The 22,271-nt window shown below is 46.2% G+C and overlaps 1 protein-coding gene across 8 annotated transcripts in view; it reads right to left on the bottom strand.

The window, feature by feature from the left end:
• The window catches only part of CAPN3 (calpain 3), a 496,647-nt gene that overhangs the window by 116,172 nt on the left and 358,204 nt on the right, over nt 1–22,271 (bottom strand). For 6 of the 8 annotated variants that reach the window (XM_085627100.1, XM_085627104.1, XM_085627099.1 and 3 more), the window contains 4 exons: nt 19,557–19,726; nt 15,078–15,089; nt 13,898–14,106; nt 12,503–12,539 (listed from right to left, as the gene is read on the bottom strand). In XM_085627100.1, the coding sequence (XP_085483226.1) occupies nt 12,503–12,539; nt 13,898–14,106; nt 15,078–15,089; nt 19,557–19,726 (428 nt within the window). The remainder of the gene's footprint in view (nt 1–12,502; nt 12,540–13,897; nt 14,107–15,077; nt 15,090–19,556; nt 19,727–22,271) is intronic. The other 2 variants (XM_085627105.1, XM_085627102.1) reach the window with 1 other exon arrangement.

The raw sequence follows: 22,271 nt of genomic DNA, 5'->3' as shown, positions 1-22,271 counted from the left end.
CCCTCTTCATGCCCGGTCACACATATTTGTAATGTCAGCAAGAGAAGGAAATTTATCCTTTACTTGGAATGGATATAAGCATAGTTTAAAGGCAGACGATTTTAATCTGGAAGTTGATATCGTCCAGAACAGTAAGCCCTCATTCTCTCACAAGCATGTCTCTTACCTTAAAACCAGTGACCCCCTAACCTTCTGCTACTGTTAAATTTTCCAGATTCGAAATTCTTACAGTCTTCTTACACTTCGGCAATAACCGCTCCCACTGGAATACCTCTTAGTGGTCCTCAGAACTTGACCTCCCTCCCACCCCTAAGGACCATGCCAAGAACCTTGGAATAATCCTGGGCACTAGCCTCTCCATGAGCAGACAGATCAGCGCTTTTCTTTTTCATGCTTCCACACCCTGTGAATGCTATGCAAGATTTTCACGTGGATCCCACTGGACACCAGACGAATGGTCAACCAGGCTCTTACCATAAGTAGACTTGATTTTGGAAACGTCCTCTACATCAGAATCCCAGCCCATGTTTTAAGCCGGCTAAATGCCAGAATGCCGCCACCAGACTCATACTGCACATACCACGAAAAAACTACATCTCCCCACACCTCAACAATTTCCACTAGCTTCCAATCCAGGAAATATGTAAATTCAAGCTACTCATCCATGCATATAAATCTCTCCACAACACCGGTTCAGCTTACCTCAACCACCGCCTTAAATTCTGCCCACCCATCAGACACCTTCGATCTGCATCCCAGGCAAGAGCACACCTCCCTTGCATCAAGAAGACCAGAAGCGGAGGATGCTCCTTATCAGACTTTGCAGCAAAGACCTGGACGACCTCCTTTAACACCTCAGAACCTCCCACTTCCTCACAGACTTCCGAAGGAACCTCAAAACATGCCTGTTCCAGGTGAAACAGGCATGATCTCCTCCTCCCTCAGGCCTGCCCTACTCAGCGTCTGGATACCCCCAGAGGTGATTAGCCAAACTCTACAAATTCACAAAAAATAACATTACAGTGCTCATTTATGAAAAAAATACTCTTAACACCAGTAACCTGATCAGATCATCATGCTTGTTATCAAGGCATATGTAGCTTATTGCAAAATAATACATTCGGGGCCAGATGTACGACAATAAGGGGCATATTATCAAGCACGGCGTTAAAATTATCGCCGCTTTAGGGCTTGATAATATGCCGCAGAGAACTCCAATAGACCCCCTTGTTGACACCAGAAAATGGGGTTCTATGGGAATTCTCAAGGGCATATTATCAAGCCCATTATCGCCGCTTTAGCGGCAGTTTTCTGCCGTTAAAGCGGCGACAATTTTAACGCATTTTCTTGATAATATGTCCCCAAATTGCATGTGCAAACGGATTTGCGACCCGTTTGCGCATGCAAAATGGCCCAGGGCCATGTACAATTCCTAAATAGCGAGTCGCAATCTATTTGCGAATCACTATTTAGGAATTGCGACTCGCTATTTGGAAGGGGTATTTCCTTCCTAATAGTGTCGGCAAAGAAATGTATGAATGTTTTGTGACCGCGATTGCGATCGCCAAGCACTCGCAAATTACCACCCTCTTCAAGAGGGTGATAATGCAGTTGAAATTTGGAAAGGGTCCCCTACGGACCCCTTCCACTCTGTGACTGTCTCTAAACATATTTCTTAAGGGCAGGCCGTGGTCCCAGGGACCACTACATGCCCTTAATCTGCCTTTAAAAAATGAAAGGAAAACGTTTCTTTTTTTTTTTTTTTTAATTGCATCCCGTTTTCCTTTAAGGAAAACGGGATTAATTTTTTTTTTTAAACTGCTTTATTTAAAAGCAGTCCCAGACATGGTGGTCTGCTGAGCCCAGCAGGCCACATACCTGGGAGGGCTGTCATTCCCAATGGGCTCGCAAATTGCAAGAGGCTCATTTAATATTCACGAGCCTCGCAATTTGCCACCCGATTGGGAATCTCAAACAGTGTTAAACACACTGTTGTACATGCCAAATAGCGCCTCGCAAATTGCGAGTTGCAAATTACTCGCAATTTCCAAGGCGCTATTTTGCACGTCGTACATCTGGCCCTCAGTCAAGTATTAAGCTCCTGAACAAGCTGCAGTGAGGACAATCTCAAGAGGCTGGACTGAATCCCACTCAAAAAAAAAACGCAGGCAAAAGTAAAACCTGATTCCAAAAGCTCTACATTAGTTTCTGATGGAGCTACATTCAAAGCACCCCTGTATTATGCAAAACCCATTCTCTAGCAGAAGGCAAAGAAACGTGCCGACACTGACCCACCAAACAGGATCCTAAAACTGAGCAACATTCAGCAAAACCACCAACTGAAGTTCAAGTAGAAAAACAAGCAGGCATGTCTCTAGAATAATATGAATTTGACTGTTGCCATGCATCTGGTGAGACAGTGACACAATAACTGTGAATAAGGGAGCCCCCTTATATCATGGCGTCAATGACATGACTCTAACAGCCCTTGACAAGGAGCCTGTTGCCAAGGCGTTCTTCTCCGCCCTGCCTCCACCTAGCACCCAACCTTCTATCAATTTTAGTGCCACCTTAAAAAAGCATCAGCAAAGCCAATATGTCTCATCTCTAAGAGGCAGGGCTATTCGCATTGCTGATGCTTTTGAAACATTGTCTCACATGCCCGTCATCCCAAGATGGCCTCTGATGTGCGCATGCGTCAGGAAGACCGGCTGCATCCAGGCGTTTTTTCATTTACCATTCTAACATGGTGGAGGTCCATATTAGACTTTTTTTTTAAAAACGTGACGGCGCGATAATAAATGGCTGCGTTTACTGCTAGGAGTGGGTGCAGATTTCTTTACAGCTGTACTCTGTGTAATTATCGTATTTATCACACAAGGCAAGATGGTCGTTTGATGAATCTATGTGAACTGCAAACACCCGGTCAACGCACAGATTGGAAAGGGGGGGCCCTTGGCCCCCCCGCCTGCATGGCAGTGCGGCGACCTCCCCCGGACTTCTCGGTGGTGGGGCGTGTTCACTGGGGGCGCGCCCTACCACCGATTGGCTGCCTACGTGACCCGGATGACGTTAGTCGACATCCGGGTCAGAGGGGAGGGGGGGGGCGGGCCTCTGGGGGGTTAAAGCGTCGGGGAGCGCCCAGGTGACCCCCTTGTTCCCTGGACGCTCCCCCAGATCGGACGTGCCCTGGCGCGCAGGGCGGTAAATTTTCTTTCCTTTATTTTCCCGCTGCAGGTTACACGAGGAGGCGACATGCGGTTTCAGCGGAGGAGTCTACGGCGGCTGGAAACTTGAGCCGGAAGACCGGGGACTTCGTTGCCTTGGTTGGGGGCTAATCGGCGGAGTGGAGCGGGTCGGCGGTGACCAGTGCGGGAGCAGCGTAGGAGTCTACTGCGGGGCAGCTGGAAACGTGTAAGCGCAGGCCGGCTTACGGAGAGTAGGTTGCTGTGGCAGGATGAGCTGTGGGTGTGGGGATCGGTGTGTAAAGCGCCCAATATCTATATCTATGTCTCCGTTACATACTGGTGAGCGTTCAGCCCTGCACAATTCCCCCCCCTCTTTCCATTTGCGTTTGACCAGGTAAACCGATCAAAAATTGTGGCAAATAGTTTTCCTGGGGGTGGAGCTGGACATTTTGTTTGAGAGACCTTTATAGGGACGCAGAGGCATCTATCTGTCTGTTTTTCTAAAGACTTGCAGTGCTCATGTAGTTCTAGTATTACGAAAGGGGTGCGGAATGCTTGTATTTTGACTCCGGTTTTGTTTAATACATTGACAGATTCGAGAAGGCCCTGATTGATGTGAAATCAGATTGTCCGTGCCTGTGTATTTAGGGTGCAAAGGGGAACGAGCGAAGCGAGGCTTGCCCTCGCACTTTCGTTATTAACGAGGTACTACGGTATTTTGCAGCGGCAGGCGTCCCACGTCCTGTAAATTTTCGAGCAAATCACTGCACCACCCGTGCCTGAATGTGTATTGTCAATCCTGTGCTCCAATGCCTCGGGGCAAGTTCGCGCTATATAAATATGCAACATTTTATAAATAGTTTGGGCAATTGTACAGGGTTAAGGGTGAGTTTGTATGACCTGCACTTCTCTCACCTTGAGGAGGGACCCTGTTATTTCGCTTGGTGTTTGATTTGCCCTTATGCTTGGGTCGCGCAGAGTCAGAGTGTCATAAGTTGGCAAAACTTTGCCCTGCGTTTTGGAAGCTAAGCAGAGGGGGTTTGTTTGACGGCGCAGTGGAGAGGTTTTCGTAGGTGAGGCAGACAGAGCAGTTTGCTCATTTGACTTGGCTGCGCAAGGCTGAATAGAATAGTTTTTCCCTAATTTATATTGGGTATTGGGACTTGGCTCATCGTTTTGTTGGCCTACATGGAGGGATTACGGTGTTTTCGGTATTAATTAATCGTTTCCACGTTGGCTTGCCACGTCTTGTCCAATCGTGTGTTTTGGCCATGTTTGGTGAGTTGCCCGAGTAGAGAGATTAGGCATTTTAGTTTACGGTTGTTCTGTGGCTTTGGCCATCTAGCAATGTTGTCGGTTAAACTATTCCTACTGTGATTGGAAAACAGACATGTGGGCCGGGTGTTTCGCACGCATACACACTGTCGTCTTTGTGACGCGCTGAGACTTTCCTTTCAGGTGTTTGTTTCCATGGGTCACGGGGAGCTGCTGTGGGATGCCTTGCAGCAGAGTCATGGCATGAGCCACTAGTGGCTCCATCTTCACTTTTGCAACCGTGGAAGTGTCAAAAGGTTCTCAGATCCTTATGCGCTGAATGCATGTAACGTGTGGAGACAACAGATTAAGAGGCGCTGCGCATCCATTCTATGACGACATTTTACAGTGTTAAGCATTGTGATTTTATTCTGAAGTCAGCTTTCTAGTGCGCAAGATGTTCACGCTTGGTATTTATTTTGTGCACATACTGGAATGGAGCAATACATCTGACATTCCTATAGTCCTTGCATTTCAGGGTCTCCTAGAAAGGGTTAGAACACAGTGATTTAACGGTGCGCGCTAGTGTATTAGAGAGAATTTTGAGGCCAACGCGGTAGGCAGCTGGAGCGTGGGTTGTTCAGTGGTAAAGTCACTGTCCCATTGATTCTGGTTCAGGTAGTTCTCTTCGCATGTCCTGGAGCAGCAATGTAAGGCTGGTATTTAATTTCCTGATGGTAAATTTGGTACTTCGTGTTTGCCATCCGTGTTGGTGTCGGGGTTACGAGGCATAAGTGGGTCATGGGGACAATATCACATACAGAAAATGTGCTGAGGGTTTTTCGAACTTCACCTTAGCGTAGCGCAGCTCGCCGTGTGTGGGCCACCATTTAAACTGCATGGCAAGGTGGCAACAATAATAGGCTATGCCCTGCAAAGGCAACAGAGCATGCACTAGGCGACAAAGCCCCGTATATATGAATTGCGCCCGGAAAGGGGAGAGGAGGTGGTGTGAGGGCTAGAGTTGCCGAGTTTGGGGGTTTTCAAATCGGGGATCGCGCCTCGGGGTGGCGTACATAACTTGTGCGTATGGACAAATCTCCCCACGCGTACCGGGGGCTCTTGCATTACGAGGGTTCGTGAATGAGTCCTTGTGTAATGTGACGGGTGCTCATGTAAAGCTTCCCAATACCTGCGTGGCAATTGTGCGCTTTAACACATTTTGAACTTGAATCCTATCCTTCGCCTTTACATTTGATGTCCGATTTCTATAGGGGACGTTTTCTGAGTCCGACTAACAATTGCGGGCGCTGCCCGTGGCGAAGGTTCCTGGAGTGTGTAGGTCTCACCTACAGGTGAGCACAGTTGAGGAAGGCGGCTGCTGTGGACCGCCGTTGGTTGGTTTACAACATCACCAGGCTTCGGGTCACTAGGGATCACATATGGGTGATATATGCTAGTCAGTAATCAGTCAGCATTTGCTTTTGGGGGCTAATCCAGGCAATTTGGAGATTCTTTAGATGGCGGGAGCCAATGCCTTGGCCTGCAGGTCAAATCCATTAGGTAACATTGTAATAAGCAGCGTTAAGGGGATTAGCTATAGATAAGGGAAAATAAAGTGGGCAGGATTAGGAAACGTGGAATAGGAGTCGGTGTTTTGTTCCTGCAAAGCGGGTCAATATTGCCTAGGACGGCGTCCTAGGGGGGAGGTACCAGGTCTATTGAGGAATATCGTTAAGAATACAAGAGGTGGGGGCCATGGCATGTAAGCCAAGTACACATGATGGGCCCGTACCACCAGCATTGCCACCCGCCGGGGTGGCCCACCTTTTTTGTTAACACGGTGTGTCAGACATATCATTGTAGGATCTGCTCAAAACAGTTGGTAATTTGCCGGTTGGAGCAAGCCTTCGCTCCGTTACATATGAAGTACCTTTATGGTAGGTCACGGGGTTGCACAGTGTGTTACAATTTTTTAGTAGGCAAGCGAGGCTCAGCGTGTTACCTAATGTCTTGTCTTTAAAATGATTATGGGGTGGGGCCCATTAGGCACTGGCTGGGGGTCAGGGTCATTTAGGTGAACTTGAACAGGTATAGGCCTTGTCGTCAAATCGGCAAGGGTATCCATATGTGCAGTGGGGGGGTGCGTAGGAAGGTGGGGTAAGGAAGCCCTAGGCGCTATGTGCAGGGGAAGTAGCTGCAGGAGGGCGTTCAGTCACACGGCGCCTTTGCGCCGGTCCAATTATACATGTAGGGACTGGGGTCCGATGTCTGCTCAGTGTCTGTACACTAGTATCCAGGGAGCACAGTTGTGCACAATGATGTATGGTATCACACGGGATCTCTGCATTTATGGGGCTGGTGTACTTCTTATTGTACGTCGTATGGCAGCACAGGATACCGTCGCCCCCCCCCAGTACGTTACACGGCGTCCTTATATGCCTGGGGTGTGTCATGTTGTATTTATGCACTATTGCCCAGCCACTCACACAGTGTAATGTAAGTGTGGGTCACGTAATTTTGGCACGTTTAAAGCCTGTGGGGAGTAGGGGAAAAAGGGGGAGAGTACAGTCTCGCGGAATAGCAAGGCAGTCAAACATCGTTGTTGGGCACCTCTCGGTGTAAGGCACTAATCATTTGTCTTTGATTTCCGTTTGTTTACCTGGATCAACGCCTGGTGCCTGGAAGCGCTACGTGCCGCTATGGCCGCAGAAGTGGACAATCAAGGGGACCGGTGGATCCTGAATGTGAGGGGTCAAGCGGCGCCGTCAAGTCGGATGGGTGATCAACCCAGTGGACAAGTGGTGCCAGCCTGGATGGTGCTTCATAACGGACTGTATAGCTGTCATGCGTTTGTGGTTACCATTAGTGGTAAGTCGGCAGTACTTCTGCCTGGCAGGTATATACCTGCAGATCTGCTGATACTCTCTAGTGAGAGGGTATGGTTGTCACCATTTAATTTTGCCACACGAGTTCTGACGGCAGGGCGCCGCTTTGTAAGTATATACCTTTACCAATGGTAAAAACACAAGTATCAGGGGCAGAGGTGACACAACTCCTGTGTCATGGAACGGTTAACTGCCATTACGGCGCATGCACGCAGGCGCCTATCGATGCGGACATGGAGTAGAGTTTGGATGCTCCGTGTAGGGGGATAGGCAGGCACGGGGCCTATCTCAGAACATTGGGCTTGGATGCAGATAGTTCACGGTTTAGGGGTCCTAAATGGTAGGTTCACTCCCTATGATGAATCCAGCACCGTAGCATTATTGTCCTGCTAATGGGAGTGCCCGGGTGTGGAATTTTTCCTCAACGCACCTTGTAACTACATTAGTCACTGGGTCGGTTGGGAGGCTCCGGAGTAGGGGCAGCAGCCAACCCAGAACCTAGCTTAGAGCATATGGGTTCGGTTTCAGCAGTACATGGGGCCCTGGGGGATGCTCATGGGAATTATCTGGGGCCCTGGGGGCACTATTCTGGGTTGTATCACAAATTGTACAATGGCATTGGGAATGAGTACCGGGTTACGTGAGTGGCTGGTCACCCGTGTAGGTTTAGAGCAGGGTGCTAATACTACTAGGGGTTTGGGTTGCAACGTGGTACATCACGATGCGTCAATCAAGACCATTTTGTGGCTCCTTGACGGTATGTCGATTTTGTCAGATTCAGTCAGCTCTGGGATTTTTTGGGTTGCCTTACACTGGGTGGGGGGTTGCGTACCCTACCCACTGGGTAGAACGGGGGGAATACTTCGCATGGGATTGGGAATGCGACATGACTATGCCAAGGTACACTTCGGCATGGAGTGCAGCGATTCCAGTAGGGAGGAGGCTGGCTAGCGTTTTTACACCTGCAGACTAGACAGACAGAGCTGAGAACAGGGTGGTTTTTCAAGTATAGGTCCTTGGCCTCAGTCAGTTTCGGGGTTTTCTTTAGGACTGATACTCTGAAGAGATACAGTCCTTCGCCGCAATAGTTCCTATAGTTAGTAAAGGAATGGCGTGTTACCACTAGGCAGAAGGGTCTTGCGGGCGGAGGTAATCTTCGAGGCCGGTTAGCACAGGGGTAACAGGGCTGCAGCATAGTCTGGTCACAGGGGGTGTCAGGGCGAATTGTGCTTTATAGAAGTCGTGGTTCACTCGACTAGGGTGGGTGATGACATAGTGTTGAGAAATTTCGTAGGTGTGGTCAGGGAATTGAGGCAGGGGCATGACCTTTCTGAGTTGTAGGATTGGGGGGGAGGCCAGATCGTCGGTTAACAATACTGGCCTGTGGCGGTAAGGTCATGACCGGTGAGCAACTATTTGAAGGTCTGAGGGGGCGGGCATCATCCTACGGAGGTGCCCGCCCAGGGGGAGGGGCCATTGGCTCCTCCTAGAACTTCAGGGGCAAGGTAACTGGTGCTTAAAAGGGGCGCGGGTTGGGGAGTCACGCTTTCCTTAGGCTGGTAGCCACCCCGCGCGCGCATACTCATGACGTCACCGGATGGCGCAGAGTAAGGGCCCTCCTTCAGTGGGTAAATGGAGTTCACGGCGTGGACCGGGTAATTACCGGGCCCGGCTGCGCATGCGCACACCTGTAGGGGAGGCGCAGCTAGTAGGACCTGACACCGGTTAGCGACCTTGCCATATGGCCCAGAAATGTTAGTATACAAAATACAGAGGAGGATGTTAGACTCGGTTAGGAAACAATCTGTATTAGAGTCTTTGTTAAGGATAGTCACTCACACCTGTTGACAATAATGTATCTAATGTCCTGCTGAATTTTTGTATAATTGTTTATCATGCAAATTTAAAATTTATTGTTTTTGTACTTAATAAATACGGCCGGGGGGTCTCTCGACCTCCCGCCTTCCAAAGATACCACGTCTAGGGTGCTGTGTCCGGGGGTGGTGTGGACATAGGGGGAGGGCGGTAGCCAGTCACTGACCATGTGGAAAGGGGGGGCCCTTGGCCCCCCCGCCTGCATGGCAGTGCGGCGACCTCCCCCGGACTTCTCGGTGGTGGGGCGTGTTCACTGGGGGCGCGCCCTACCACCGATTGGCTGCCTACGTGACCCGGATGACGTTAGTCGACATCCGGGTCAGAGGGGAGGGGGGGGGCGGGCCTCTGGGGGGTTAAAGCGTCGGGGAGCGCCCAGGTGACCCCCTTGTTCCCTGGACGCTCCCCCAGATCGGACGTGCCCTGGCGCGCAGGGCGGTAAATTTTCCCCACCCACCATCCCTGGAGTACGTGGTTGACGCGTTGCTAGTCCAACTAGCGGGCATTGGGCGCGTGAAACTGTTATGAGATGTTAGTTTCTGATGAGGTTTTCTTTTAGGACTTTTTCTCCCATTGTAGTGATCAATATGTTATTATGCGGTTATGTTTTTGACTATGCTTTCTTGTAGGCCTTGTTCTCCCAAGGTAGTGAATGATACTGTATTATGTGTAACTGATGCAGTCGTGTTTAGGCCTTTTCTTTCCCTTGTAGCTTTATGGTGTTATACATGACGTGTGATTTTAGTCAGTGTAGTTGTCCTTTAGAATTTTCTCCCATAGGTCGTCGTATTTATTAGGTATGGGGGCATGCGGTAAGGTCATGACCGGTGAGCAACTATTTGAAGGTCTGAGGGGGCGGGCATCATCCTACGGAGGTGCCCGCCCAGGGGGAGGGGCCATTGGCTCCTCCTAGAACTTCAGGGGCAAGGTAACTGGTGCTTAAAAGGGGCGCGGGTTGGGGAGTCACGCTTTCCTTAGGCTGGTAGCCACCCCGCGCGCGCATACTCATGACGTCACCGGATGGCGCAGAGTAAGGGCCCTCCTTCAGTGGGTAAATGGAGTTCACGGCATGGACCGGGTAATTACCGGGCCCGGCTGCGCATGCGCACACCTGTAGGGGAGGCGCAGCTAGTAGGACCTGACACCGGTTAGCGACCTTGCCATATGGCCCAGAAATGTTAGTATACAAAATACAGAGGAGGATGTTAGACTCGGTTAGGAAACAATCTGTATTAGAGTCTTTGTTAAGGATAGTCACTCACACCTGTTGACAATAATGTATCTAATGTCCTGCTGAATTTTTGTATAATTGTTTATCATGCAAATTTAAAATTTATTGTTTTTGTACTTAATAAATACGGCCGGGGGGTCTCTCGACCTCCCGCCTTCCAAAGATACCACGTCTAGGGTGCTGTGTCCGGGGGTGGTGTGGACATAGGGGGAGGGCGGTAGCCAGTCACTGACCATGTGAGCCTCTCACAGCTCCCTCCACAGGTCTGTAGCTGAAGTGTGGACACACTCACCAAAAAGGAAGTATAGGGTGTGGAGCCTATTTCCACAACTCCCGTTGATGTACCTTTATACTACTTAACTCATGTTATTACTAAATAGAACTGCAGACAGGCCTCTCTGGACATGTCAACAAAGACGGCAACTAGGGGTAACAAAACCGTTTCAGCCAGTGCAGGGCCGGCTCTAGGGCGGTGCGATCGGTGCCACGGTACCGGGCATTGACTTGGGGTGGAGGCGTCATTTTTGAAAATGTATACTTTCATTTTAGAAGCACCTGCTGCCGTGTTCCTGGCCTCCAGCAATTTTCGGACATCAATTAAAATGTCAAGCTGACTGGTGATTAATTGTCTTTCTGGAAAGAGACGGGAGGTTTGTCTTGGGGAAGTCTGACTCATACTAAGGCAGCGCAGAGGGTAAAATGCCTGCTGCTAAGAACGTGTATTATGCAGATAACAAAGTTCATATAATGTAAATAGGTCAGTGGGTCACTGCTTCTGTAAGAGAGCTCCTTTTGTAACTTGTCATTTATAAGTCAAAATCCTAATATAGAACATTGAGTTTTTAGCTGTCATCAAAGAACTGCATGCAAACTGCAAGGTATATGTTAGAGCTATATTTTTTTTGTCCAGTCTTTTAGCATCCTAATCTTGTGAAAAGGGTTTATTTGGGTTGAAAACAATTCTTATTATTAAAGAGAAGCCCTAACATTGATGTTACGTTTTAAATTCAGAATTTGTGCTTTTCCAGAATAAGGACTCAAACTATATTGCGTACCATGATGGCTGACACTCCTACACGACACCTTGTAGTCCAGTCTGATCGAACATTTCCTATACACTGATTTACACATGCATGATTGTCCCTGTGCAATGTCTGTGTGATGTAAAGTGCTGCAACGCCTTACACTGGTATGATTGGCGCTATAAAACTAAATGAATCTGAGAGACAGTGGTTATGTAGACTTGAGGGGCACTGTTAAAGGGTGCTAGTGAGCTAATCCGTGGCAGAGGTGGTCATGGGGGGGCGCCAACAGAGCTTGTCGCACAGGGTGCCACCAGCGCTAAAGCCGGCCCTGCAGTGGTTGCAAGTGGTGGGTTCCGGTACACTTTTTTGGGGACAGAGGCTTACTTTTGATAATCAGGCTTTGATCCCGAGCAAGAGAGAGAAAGAAAGAAAATGGAAAAGAGGAAGTGAAAGATAAGAAAATAGTGACAAAGGGAAAAAACTGGATTGTAAAAGAACTTGCAGAAGTGAGACAAAGAGACAGGAAGTGGAGGGTGCTGGAAGAAGGATGCATACGTTGGAATCAAGCCACAGCAAGGTTGGTATTCGGCAATCACAGTAGTCAACAGCATGGCTGGTTGGCTCCTAGCAAAACTTTGGCCCACCACACTTTTTTTTTTTGCACTGCCCTATGTTTGCCCTATGTTTGTTTGTATATATGTTTGTTTTCTTACACATAAGACTCTTTTTGTTACAGGAAGCTGCTAGTAGGTGAAATATATTAGATCACCAACCATAAAAATGCTCAATTAATCGGTTTGAAATCCTATTATTGATGTGACCTGTTATCTAGAAAAAAACTGATAAATGATCAATGAAATACCATGATAATGTGGAAATTACAGTCTACACAGAATGTCCCAAAACGTTCACAGATATATTTAGCACCTCTTACTCTGCTTCCAATTAATCAATTCTCATTTTTCTTAAATCTGGATTTAATTTCCACAGTGTACATTGTTTCTGTAAACAGATCTCTATAAATTGGCAAGCAGCAGTACATACACTTGGGCGGGTCGCTTCAATCTTGTTTTCAACTTCCCTGAAATAAAACAAATATCATTATTTTAGAAGATTTCCTTAAACACAAAAATAAGAAACGTGTCCAATGAGTGCACACTTGCAGGAGAATGCATCAGAAAGAATTCCCAAAGCTATACACTAACGAACAAATGTTCTTGTTTGAGAGCGACTATCACGAGACCCGACGCTGCAGAGACATTTAGAAATGGTGCTAGTGATATCCTTAAAGCTGCTGCTAGCAGATGAGGTGGAATGCGGAGGTAAAGGCGTAAGGTACAAGGAAGTGTTGTGCAGTGTGATGGGTGCAGCGCGATGGATAACCTGTGTGGCCAGTCTTGCTCTCTCTCTCCTAACTGGGTTCAGTTACCATTATAAGTTTTACTGCTGTATAAATTGTACTGAGATGAACTGATGGATTGGGGTGCAGAGGGAATGCGAGTAAGGGTAAAAGGGCGTTAGGAAGGAGTCAGTGCATCAGCACATTCCCCCATGGCAACTCAAACCTTACCACCACACAATTTCCCCTAGATACTTCCAGACTGGGGGCTGGACGGAATGCAACCATTTCCAGAACACTGAAGTGAATGGTCGGCGTAGCCCATCATTGGTACAGGTTAGTATGCGTGAGGTGCTCGTCCTAAGATCAACCAGAGTCAACCTGCATAGGACTGCCATCCACCATGGTCACCCGACTTATTCTTTCCCCAAACTCATCAATGAATAAAACCAAACTGGGTGCGGTGGGTCATCGGGTGACTGAAGTCACAATAGGTCTCAAAACCCTAGTGTGAATCATCGAACAAAGGAACAGTCTCAGATGCCCATTCTTGACTGAAAGAGATGCTGAAATGGGCAAAGAGAACATTTTTCTCTACCCTGGTTGTCCCCTTTAAAATAACCCACAAGACAACTAGACTTTGGTAGAAAATTCTAAATGTAAAGTACTATTCGTCATTAATAGTCCAGTTGTGAACGACTGCTGTTGGTGAACACTCAAGAACCTACCAGTTTAAGCTCTGAGATGGTGAGGGGTGAATAATGGCAGCTACGTGTTTTTATTTCTGTGTTATTTTGGATCTATATAGCGCATATGAGGCCCAGGAGGGAGTCAGTACACTCTACACTGGTAATAGCGCTCGTTTTTAATAGCAGCCCCAGATGAGGCTCAATGGATGGCATGGCTCGGCAGCAGAAGTCATATTTTGAGTAGACACTAAACAATGGGAAAGTTTCCAGTCACATAGGAGACAGCAGAAATGTCTTGAGACAATAATTATGTGACTCCGCCACAAGTGTTTACCGCCATTCACACCTCCTTTTCAAATCTAGATAGCCAGTTCTATCGATAGGGCGCTCTCCCCTGACTGTCGAACTTACCCTGAGAGATTTTGCTTCTCCGAGAACACCCTGAGGATGAAGTCGCCTTCCTGGTGCGGCTCATAGGTTGATGGGATGATGACGTATTCGCTGGGCGGAAGTCGGATGCGCTCTGAAACTTCCCGCATGTTGATGTACGACTTGCACCGGGCCTTAGACGCGTTGTAGAGGAAAAAATCCTTTTGAAGGTGCTGTTTGTTGCCGTGCATCTGGAAGAAAGGTTTAGACAATGTCTCTACACAACGAAGAATCATTCTGTGGAATAATCACATACCGCTTGGGAAATGCTGTGATGCTAAACTGTTCATCTGTTGCTTTATTACTAGGATGTTAGGAGTAAAGTTAAGATTTTGCTGAATTCACAAAAGTTCCAGGAGTGTTCATGGGAAGCTGCTATCTAGGAATACGCATAAGTATTTGCCCATGAGTAAATGTAGCTGGTGTATATTGCAGTTTAAACTGTTTTCTTTTTTTATCCACATGAAATATATTTTTCTCACCTTTAATAGTGCCTTCCCCTACATTGTTAACCAAGTTGGGGGTATTCTCACCCGTTCCAATCCCCGGTACAGATTCACTCCTGCCCTTGACGGAGGTACGCCTCCAATCGTGCCCGGGGTGGTTGTTCCTTACAAATAATTGTGAATACTCACAAGCCTGCACGTTTGTTTGTGTTCGTGCACTTTTTTTCCAATGTATCCCCACCCTGGAACGCTCACTCCCTTGTGAGTAGGTTAACTGACGTACAATTGCACCACACTGGTGTAATTTTACGATTGAGTAAATCTATTTGCAAGAGTAAATTCGTGTTTTGCGAACCCCAAACCTAAATTTAAACTCCTAAATCTAGCTGTTGGTGCAGTTTACGTGCGTAGATGGGTTTGGGAGCCTGCCCCGCAAAGTGAAGTTCAATAAATAAAACCTGACATGAAGACCAGTGGTACACAGTTGAAACTGCTCCAAGTGCTCAGGAAATGCATGCAGAATCACCCAAATTACATACCAAACATCAGTGGTGACTGAAAACAACAAATATAAACATGAACGAAAACAAATGAAACATGCATTTGGAAGAGGCACGATAAAGCAAGGTCTGGACTCATTGACGCGGATAGTTTGTAAATGGAGAGAGGTGTAAAACAGGATCTTCACCCCCTCCTCTGGCTCTGAATGTTCATACCTCTTTTGGCACCTTGGAGGAAAAGAAAAGAAGAGCAGGCGTTAGAAATGTTGGCAGAGGCTCAGATTTGATTCCAGAAAAACAACACACAGATTTCAAGCTTAATCTCATGATTAAGAGGGTCCAGGCTGAGATATTTGCATGTGTATAGCGCCAAACACCACTGTTGGCGCCTCAGAGCACATTCTCTCTCCGGGAAAGGCCATCTATCCAACTGGAGGAACCATCCTTTTATAGTGATGCTGTTCTTTTGGTGTTTGTTGAGTGTAGTTAGTAGAGAGTTTTTTCAGTATTAAATTGCTAAGCGGTTTGTGTACAAACCTTAGACAGGCGTGAGACAGCAGGAGTGAATGTTGTGGGGTACGCACTGGCTCTAGTGTAGGATGGTTTAAGACTGGCCTAGTTCAGTGTTGACCGTGTTCACATCTTGCAAACCCCATGTCACAAAGCAATTTTTTACTGATTAATCAAAGCAACATTTGGCTAATGAATGAAAACAAAACTCATTGTTGAACACAGACTTTTATTACAATTGGCCCAAGAATGACTTCACTCACAGGGCAATTGCCTTCCTGGACCTCACCCCACCAGTTTCACAGCTATGAACCAAGACAGAGGTTGCTGATAAAAAGACAAGGCACACAACAAACCAGTTGTCTCTGTTCCATGTTTTGGGAAAAAACTTGACAGAGGTTGGGGGTATGGGCAGAAATAGATATTCAGAGGCTTGTCAGACTTGCGAATGATTACTTCATTAGGTCTATAATACAATAACCGTTCGGAAGCCAAACAGGAAAAAGGGAACAAAAACAATAGAAGATAAAAGTTGCTGTTCTCAGGTATCACTAGGATGTTGTATTTGCAGAAGGGCTCAACGCTTCTTTAAGTGAAATCTGTTTCTTTTGTTTCCAGATTCACCGTTCAGACTCGGAACAAAACAGAAGACCCAGGCAAGTGTTTCTGCGTTATGTCTTTTCTATATCTCTGCTTTCCTTTTCTTTCTGTTAAGGTCATTTCTTCTCCCTTTCTACTTCCTTATGGCCCTTCTCCAATTGGTACAGGGAAAAGGGTGCCACCCAACAGAAAGCAGAAGTAGAAATACCCCCAGTTCCCATTTTGTGTGGTATTTGCCCCTGGGTCGGATTGGTGTGTCCTCAACAGTTTTGCGTACTGAGTTCGAAACGTTTCTTGGACCGTCGTGACCCGGTCACTAGCCATCTTCAAATAAAGGTCCCCACAGGCTGAACATAAAAGATATAACCTTAGAATAAATGCCTCTCTGAACATTAAAAATAAACAGCATGCATGGAAGAGAAAAGTAGTTTGTGCACTTTTTTGATCTCCCCCCCCCCTTTTTACTCACCCGGGTGCATGCCACAACTCTCCTGAGTTTTGGTGGGAAATATTATGTGTGCTGGTGGTACCCACCATTCCTCATAACATGTGTCTTCCTCTGCTTCACAACCGGTGTCTTCTTCCTCAACTTCGGGCTGGTCGCCATCGGGCTGTCTTGGCGTCCCGGAGAGTTGGTCTTCTTGCTGGGCCTTCTCATCCCTGGCTCTGGTCTCCTCAGTGTCCTCCTCCCGACACTTCTCTCTGCTCCGGTGTCCTTGCTCCGCTTCTCACGCTTCTCCTCTTCCTCCTTCTGCATCGTCCTCTCCTTCTTTTTCCCTCCTCCTTCCTCTTGTCCAGATTTCTTCATTACTTTTTTTTCCTCCTCCTGTCTATGCCCCCCTCTTTAGTGTATCTCTGTGTCCTTTCTTACTTGCCACTTCCCCTGGCCCTATGCTATGGGGCCTGGGGGGCTCCTCTGATGCCCCTCTAACCATCCCTGCACCATGTTGCAGCCACTGCAGGGTGCCTGCCACGGTGCAGGGATGTTTTCAAAGTGATCATTTTCTTTTGGGGCGTGTCCTGCAACCTGCAGCACACCCGGCAATAGAAAATATACACATTGCTACTGCCGTGAAGGAGGTCGCATTGCAATCAGAGCAGCAGGACTGCCGACTTCTAGTCGGGCGGTCCTGCTTCCGCTACGGTAGTCAGGCCCCAAGTCTGAAGAGGGCATCACCTCACACACCAAGCCCCCAGTACTTACGAAACACTGGCAAAGGGAAAACTTTGTTGTGTGGAATAGCGGTCAGAGAAATCTCTCATCAGAGACACCCTATGTATCAGACAATTTGGAATCTATTATTAACAAATACGTCACTGCGGTGATAACAGGAACCTTAATTACAGATGTAGCTCAGAATCCCTGTTTCAGAGTGACTGTCTATGCAATTATTTAGCAAGGTGCTGTTCTAGACAAAGTGTGAGAGCAGCTGCCTGGAATTTGCTATCAAACCCGCAGCTCTAATTGTATTGGACCTGTGTGCAGTGTCCACAATACTCTTGGCCGCAGACTAAAAAACTACCCAGGAATAAAGGGCACAGCTTTTGCATGAACTAAATTGTTTATTCACAATCATACTCAACAGATCAATCAGTGGAGGTTCACACTGGTTACGTGTCTCAGTGCTGATGTTCATCCCCTGCTAGATATTGATAAATTTGGGATTTTGTTCCAGATGTATGCTGTCAACACTCAGATCGCGGTCAAACTCCAGGAGAGCAACCTCAACAGGACATACACCACCTCATGCTTCATTTCCATTTGAAAGTGGAAGAGATTGGGCAATTTATGTGTTAATGAATCTAAAACTGAAGTTCTAATCCATGGCAATGTTGACCCAAGCCACCCCATTCAAAGGGCCAGACTCACTGAGAAAAGCTCCCTCTCTGGTACGCGAGAAACCTGGGTATAGTCTTTGCTAACAAAGTATCTTGTTGTTCACGAGTGAATGCAGTGGCAAGGACAGCACAGTTCCACCTCGATGTTTTCAGTAGAGGGACACCATTTTTAAGATTCCGTCCCAAAGTAGACCACATCTGTGCACTTGTCTCAACAAAAAAGCCTTGAAAGGTAAATGCTAAATATTTGTGCATCTTCATTGTGGAACTAGTTGACCCCTGATGTCAGGCATCAGCTAGACCACTTCAAATTCAGGAAGGAAATGAAATCCATCCTTCACAGCTAAGCCTTCTTTAAGTTTGTATTCGAAGACCTGCCTGGATCCTCATTCAGGGCTCTTTGTCTCTCTTGACCTGGTTTTCCCTCACCTTGCTTCTATTGGCTTCTGGGCTCCTACTTTGATTGTAAAGACTTTACTCCTTCTTTCATGCCATTCTGTTCCTAGAATGTTCAGTGTGGACGAATCTGAATCCTACCCCGTTTATATGCCAGGCTCACTCCAAGGGTGCATACGGTGATCTAGCAGGTACATGCTCCCCTTCAGGGTGACCCTATTGATGTTCATGCCGGGTGGGGCACGGGAGTCAAGTTAATGCTCATTCAGTAGACTTTTATTATGCAGCTAATTTGTCCTGTATTTTACAGGCTATTATAAGCCAGTGATTAATGCTGTTTTGCTGATTGTGGATAGCCTTTAAACAGCATAAATAACTCTCCAATCGGTAAATCCATCATACGGAAAAGCCTTGATTTTTTTATAGACAGAGAGACAGTCATTATCCTTCTGTTGTGTGCTGGGGTGATGTAGATTACTCGTTTTTAGGTATTTTTGTAGCTACAGTGCCATTTTATGCAACCTCAGTCTTCCAGCATCGATTGGAAACTATAATTGTCATAGTACTGTTTGGATTTGCTTTTTTTGCTTTATACTTTGCATTCTTATTTTTATGTAGTTTATATGCAGCCAAGAAGTCACCTTTTAGCCCATTTTACAACAGTATTAGCTGAAGTATATAAGAAAGACGACAGTAAGATTCAAGCAAGGCAGATATTTACAGCAAACGGAGCCGGAGTCACTTGTGTAAAAAAGGGTTGTAACATATGGAGGAAGCAGAAGACTAAAGGAAGTGATGTGGAGGATAAAGCTACACAGAAATACAGCAATGAAACCTTAAGGTGAGTAAGTAGATCATAATGCTCAATGTCTTCGCCAGCTGGTGGCAATAGTGATACAACCATCAAAAACGTCATTGGCTTAATGGTCGCCCAAGGATTTTCCTTTTATTGGAAATGATATAATGTTTTTCAGGATGTTGGGGCTAAAAGGTACTTGAGTGAATGTTGGACTGAGTGCATTTTCATAACACAAGTGAGAATTCCTTCAGGTTTACTGTTTCCCCCAAGTTTGTGGTAGGCCATTCCACATGTGTTCCAGTTCTTTGCTCACATGGAACGACTAGACCTATGTACAATTCTATATGTTCTTCATGCAGCGCTGTGCAGTTAAAACATCCAGCCAAAGCGTTCACTTCGTGGCCCTTGTTTTGGAAATGTGCGCTAATCCTACTTAAAATGTGGATGTCTCTGTGTAGAAGCATACATTGTAGTTCTTAGAAAAGGCATATGGGACAGTCATAATTCACTAAAAGAAGTCTAAAAAATAAAGTACTCAGCAGTCGGATTACCTCATAGATGGCAAAGCCGATCGTGAACAGATTGGCGCCTACTTTGCGATCTTTCCTGCGATTCTTCTGCATCAGTGACACCAGGAAGCTACAAAGGACCTCGTTGTCATCAGGGTCATCATCTTCCTCCAGGAGTATCAGGCGATACTGAGGGTTGGTCCAGAAGGTGTCTGCAACATCAGGGAAGAGAAGTTGAGGGGAACAAGTCTGCTGAAACAGAGAATTCAACCAGGTTTTATACCTTATTTTACTCCTTTCAGTAAACTGAGGGCAGTTAGCGTAAATAATTAACGTTAAAAAAAGTGAAAAGAAAAAGAAAGGAGAAAAGAAAAAATGGATGAATAAAAGAAATTGATCAAATAAAAAGCCTGAAATTGTAGAATTCTAAAGTTAAGGGAGCCTCCAAGAGAAATGCTTGGACACATTTTGCTAATATGTCAAACCTTAGAAGCATGTGCATTGTCCTCAATTGTAGATGATCACGTACACTAAGATATTTCCCAAATTGAGAAATGGTTTGACAGTACTTACATGTGTGCCTTGGGTGACGGGTCTTGCAAAGATACGAAAGGGCTACACAAATACCAATACAGTGCCAGCAGCCCATACCATTAAGAATGTAGGCTGCTTCCATATCACGTAAATAGTGACTAAGATCTCTTTTGTCTTTCACAATTTTCCGTCTGGAGCAGCCAAGACATTTAGCAAATAATACATAGAGTGGACTTTAGTTTCCCCCTTTTAGGCACTGCTCATTTTATGTGTCCTCCTGTTTTGCGTGTTGTGTCAGCCCACAGACATGTTGTGCAGGTCCACATTTTGCAGTGGTGTTTAGTCTGAACCCAGTATCACACCTACTCTAGCCAGTTGTTTCTTTTGTGAAATAAGCCCCATTCCTAAGTTAGCCTTGCCCTCTGTGTGCAGATCCTGCTATTGATTATAGTGAGACTGATGTGGGGCAGATGGAAGGCTGCACTGGAGCACAGCTGGTACCATCTCTTCTGGGGTAACTGTGCCTCCAGCAAAGGTTCTCCTGCTGCTGTGCCTTCAGTTACATCAACCTGAGCAGGAATTCAGGACTGGCAGTAGCATCTGCAACATCTCCAGCACCTCCAACTACATGATCTGTACCAACATCTGTAACGCAGTAATTGTACCGCTTAGACCACCATGCTTTCACCACCTCATACGCCTTTCCAGACAGAAGTACATGCAGTGCTGAACATCCAGTTTTCAAAGTTATAGAGTAAAACTAACCCCGAACCACATGTTTAGGGATTAAGCGAAATAATACAATTAGAAGTCATGAAACTTCACTGCCCCAGCCCATAATTTGACACACAAAAATGAATGCTCTGTATTTTTCCACCTGCCATCTTAGAGGTGGGCAATGACCTAATTTTGCACTATGATGATTTCACGTCACCTTAAGGATATGATGGCGCATCACTGCACAAGCAGAGTACACCTGCCAGCAGGACACAGTTTAGGTGGGGGACGAGCAAGAGACTGTGCTCAGATGACAGAGCTATGAAAGGGGGTCAGTCTATAGATGAGTGGACATGCTGTGGTAGGAGAGAGTTTGATCATCAGAAGAATCAACTGTTGGCTTGTTTTGGGTGTTGGAAGAGGAAGAGGCTGTGCTCACATGGCTGAGCTATGAAAGGGGGTCAGCCTATAGATGAGTGGCCGTGCAGTGGTAGGAGAGAGATTGAGCATCAGACGAATCAGCTGTTGGCTTGCCTGTTTTGCTGTTGTCTTTGTGTTTCTTCCTACCCTAACCTCACCTGTGGCCTTCCTCGCCAGTGAAATAAAGCATAAGCAGTATAGATCACACGCTTCTCTATTTCATTTTTGGCAACCTTTCACAGCCAAATATTTTTGCAATATAGAACCTGGTTGATAGTTTTTTGGGCATATGACGGACTGTGGCGATCTAGTATACTAACCCATCTTGTGGCAAGAAAAGTTAAATTATACTTAAGCTCCCAGTTTTCCGTTTTTACGGATATTTACAGATAAATACAGACAGAAAGAAATGTGTTCCTGACTGTATTTATTTTTAAAAGCAGAAAAATATGGAAAATTGTGCTTTTTGGCGAATCTCAATGCTGTTTTTCATAATTTCCAGGAAAACAGCTGAGCAGATACACAGCAAGGCAAGGTAAAAACAGGTTGAGATTTCCCTAAATGCAGGTGTATGTCAACATATATTTGTACTATAATGCTGATATTTCCTGTAGGTGTAGTGTTTTACTACATTTGGCTGCTTAATTTGCTAAAACGCGACAGGCAGCATAGTATGAGTGCTTGTTCATCAGTTAAATAAATGTGGAAATATACCATCTTAAGGCTCCATATATTCGCAAAACACAAAATAAATATGGATAAATACCAATAAGATGGCCCAAAAATAAATATGGATAAATACAGACGGAAATGTTTAAAAAATAAATACCATAAAACCGGGAGCCCTAATTTTTTGCTGCATAATGCTTCACATTGGATACTGTTACTTCATTGTTTTGTCATTTTTACACTTGAACACTATCTGTGCAAATGTTCGCTTCATTAGTACCAGTCTGACACCCAAATACAGCTATAAGTAACAGAAAGATGACCAGTTCTTGCCAATGACCTTCCACTGCGCAGTAACAAGTGTTTCTGTGTTTTTAGCAACTTTTGATCAGTTTGAGCTAGAAACATATTTTTTGG

The sequence above is a fragment of the Triturus cristatus genome, chromosome 9 (assembly GCF_964204655.1).
Source record: "Triturus cristatus chromosome 9, aTriCri1.1, whole genome shotgun sequence".
NCBI lineage: Eukaryota > Metazoa > Chordata > Amphibia > Caudata > Salamandridae > Triturus > Triturus cristatus.
Note: the sequence above shows the minus strand (reverse complement) of the source record. Positions and strands in the feature narration are given on the sequence as shown.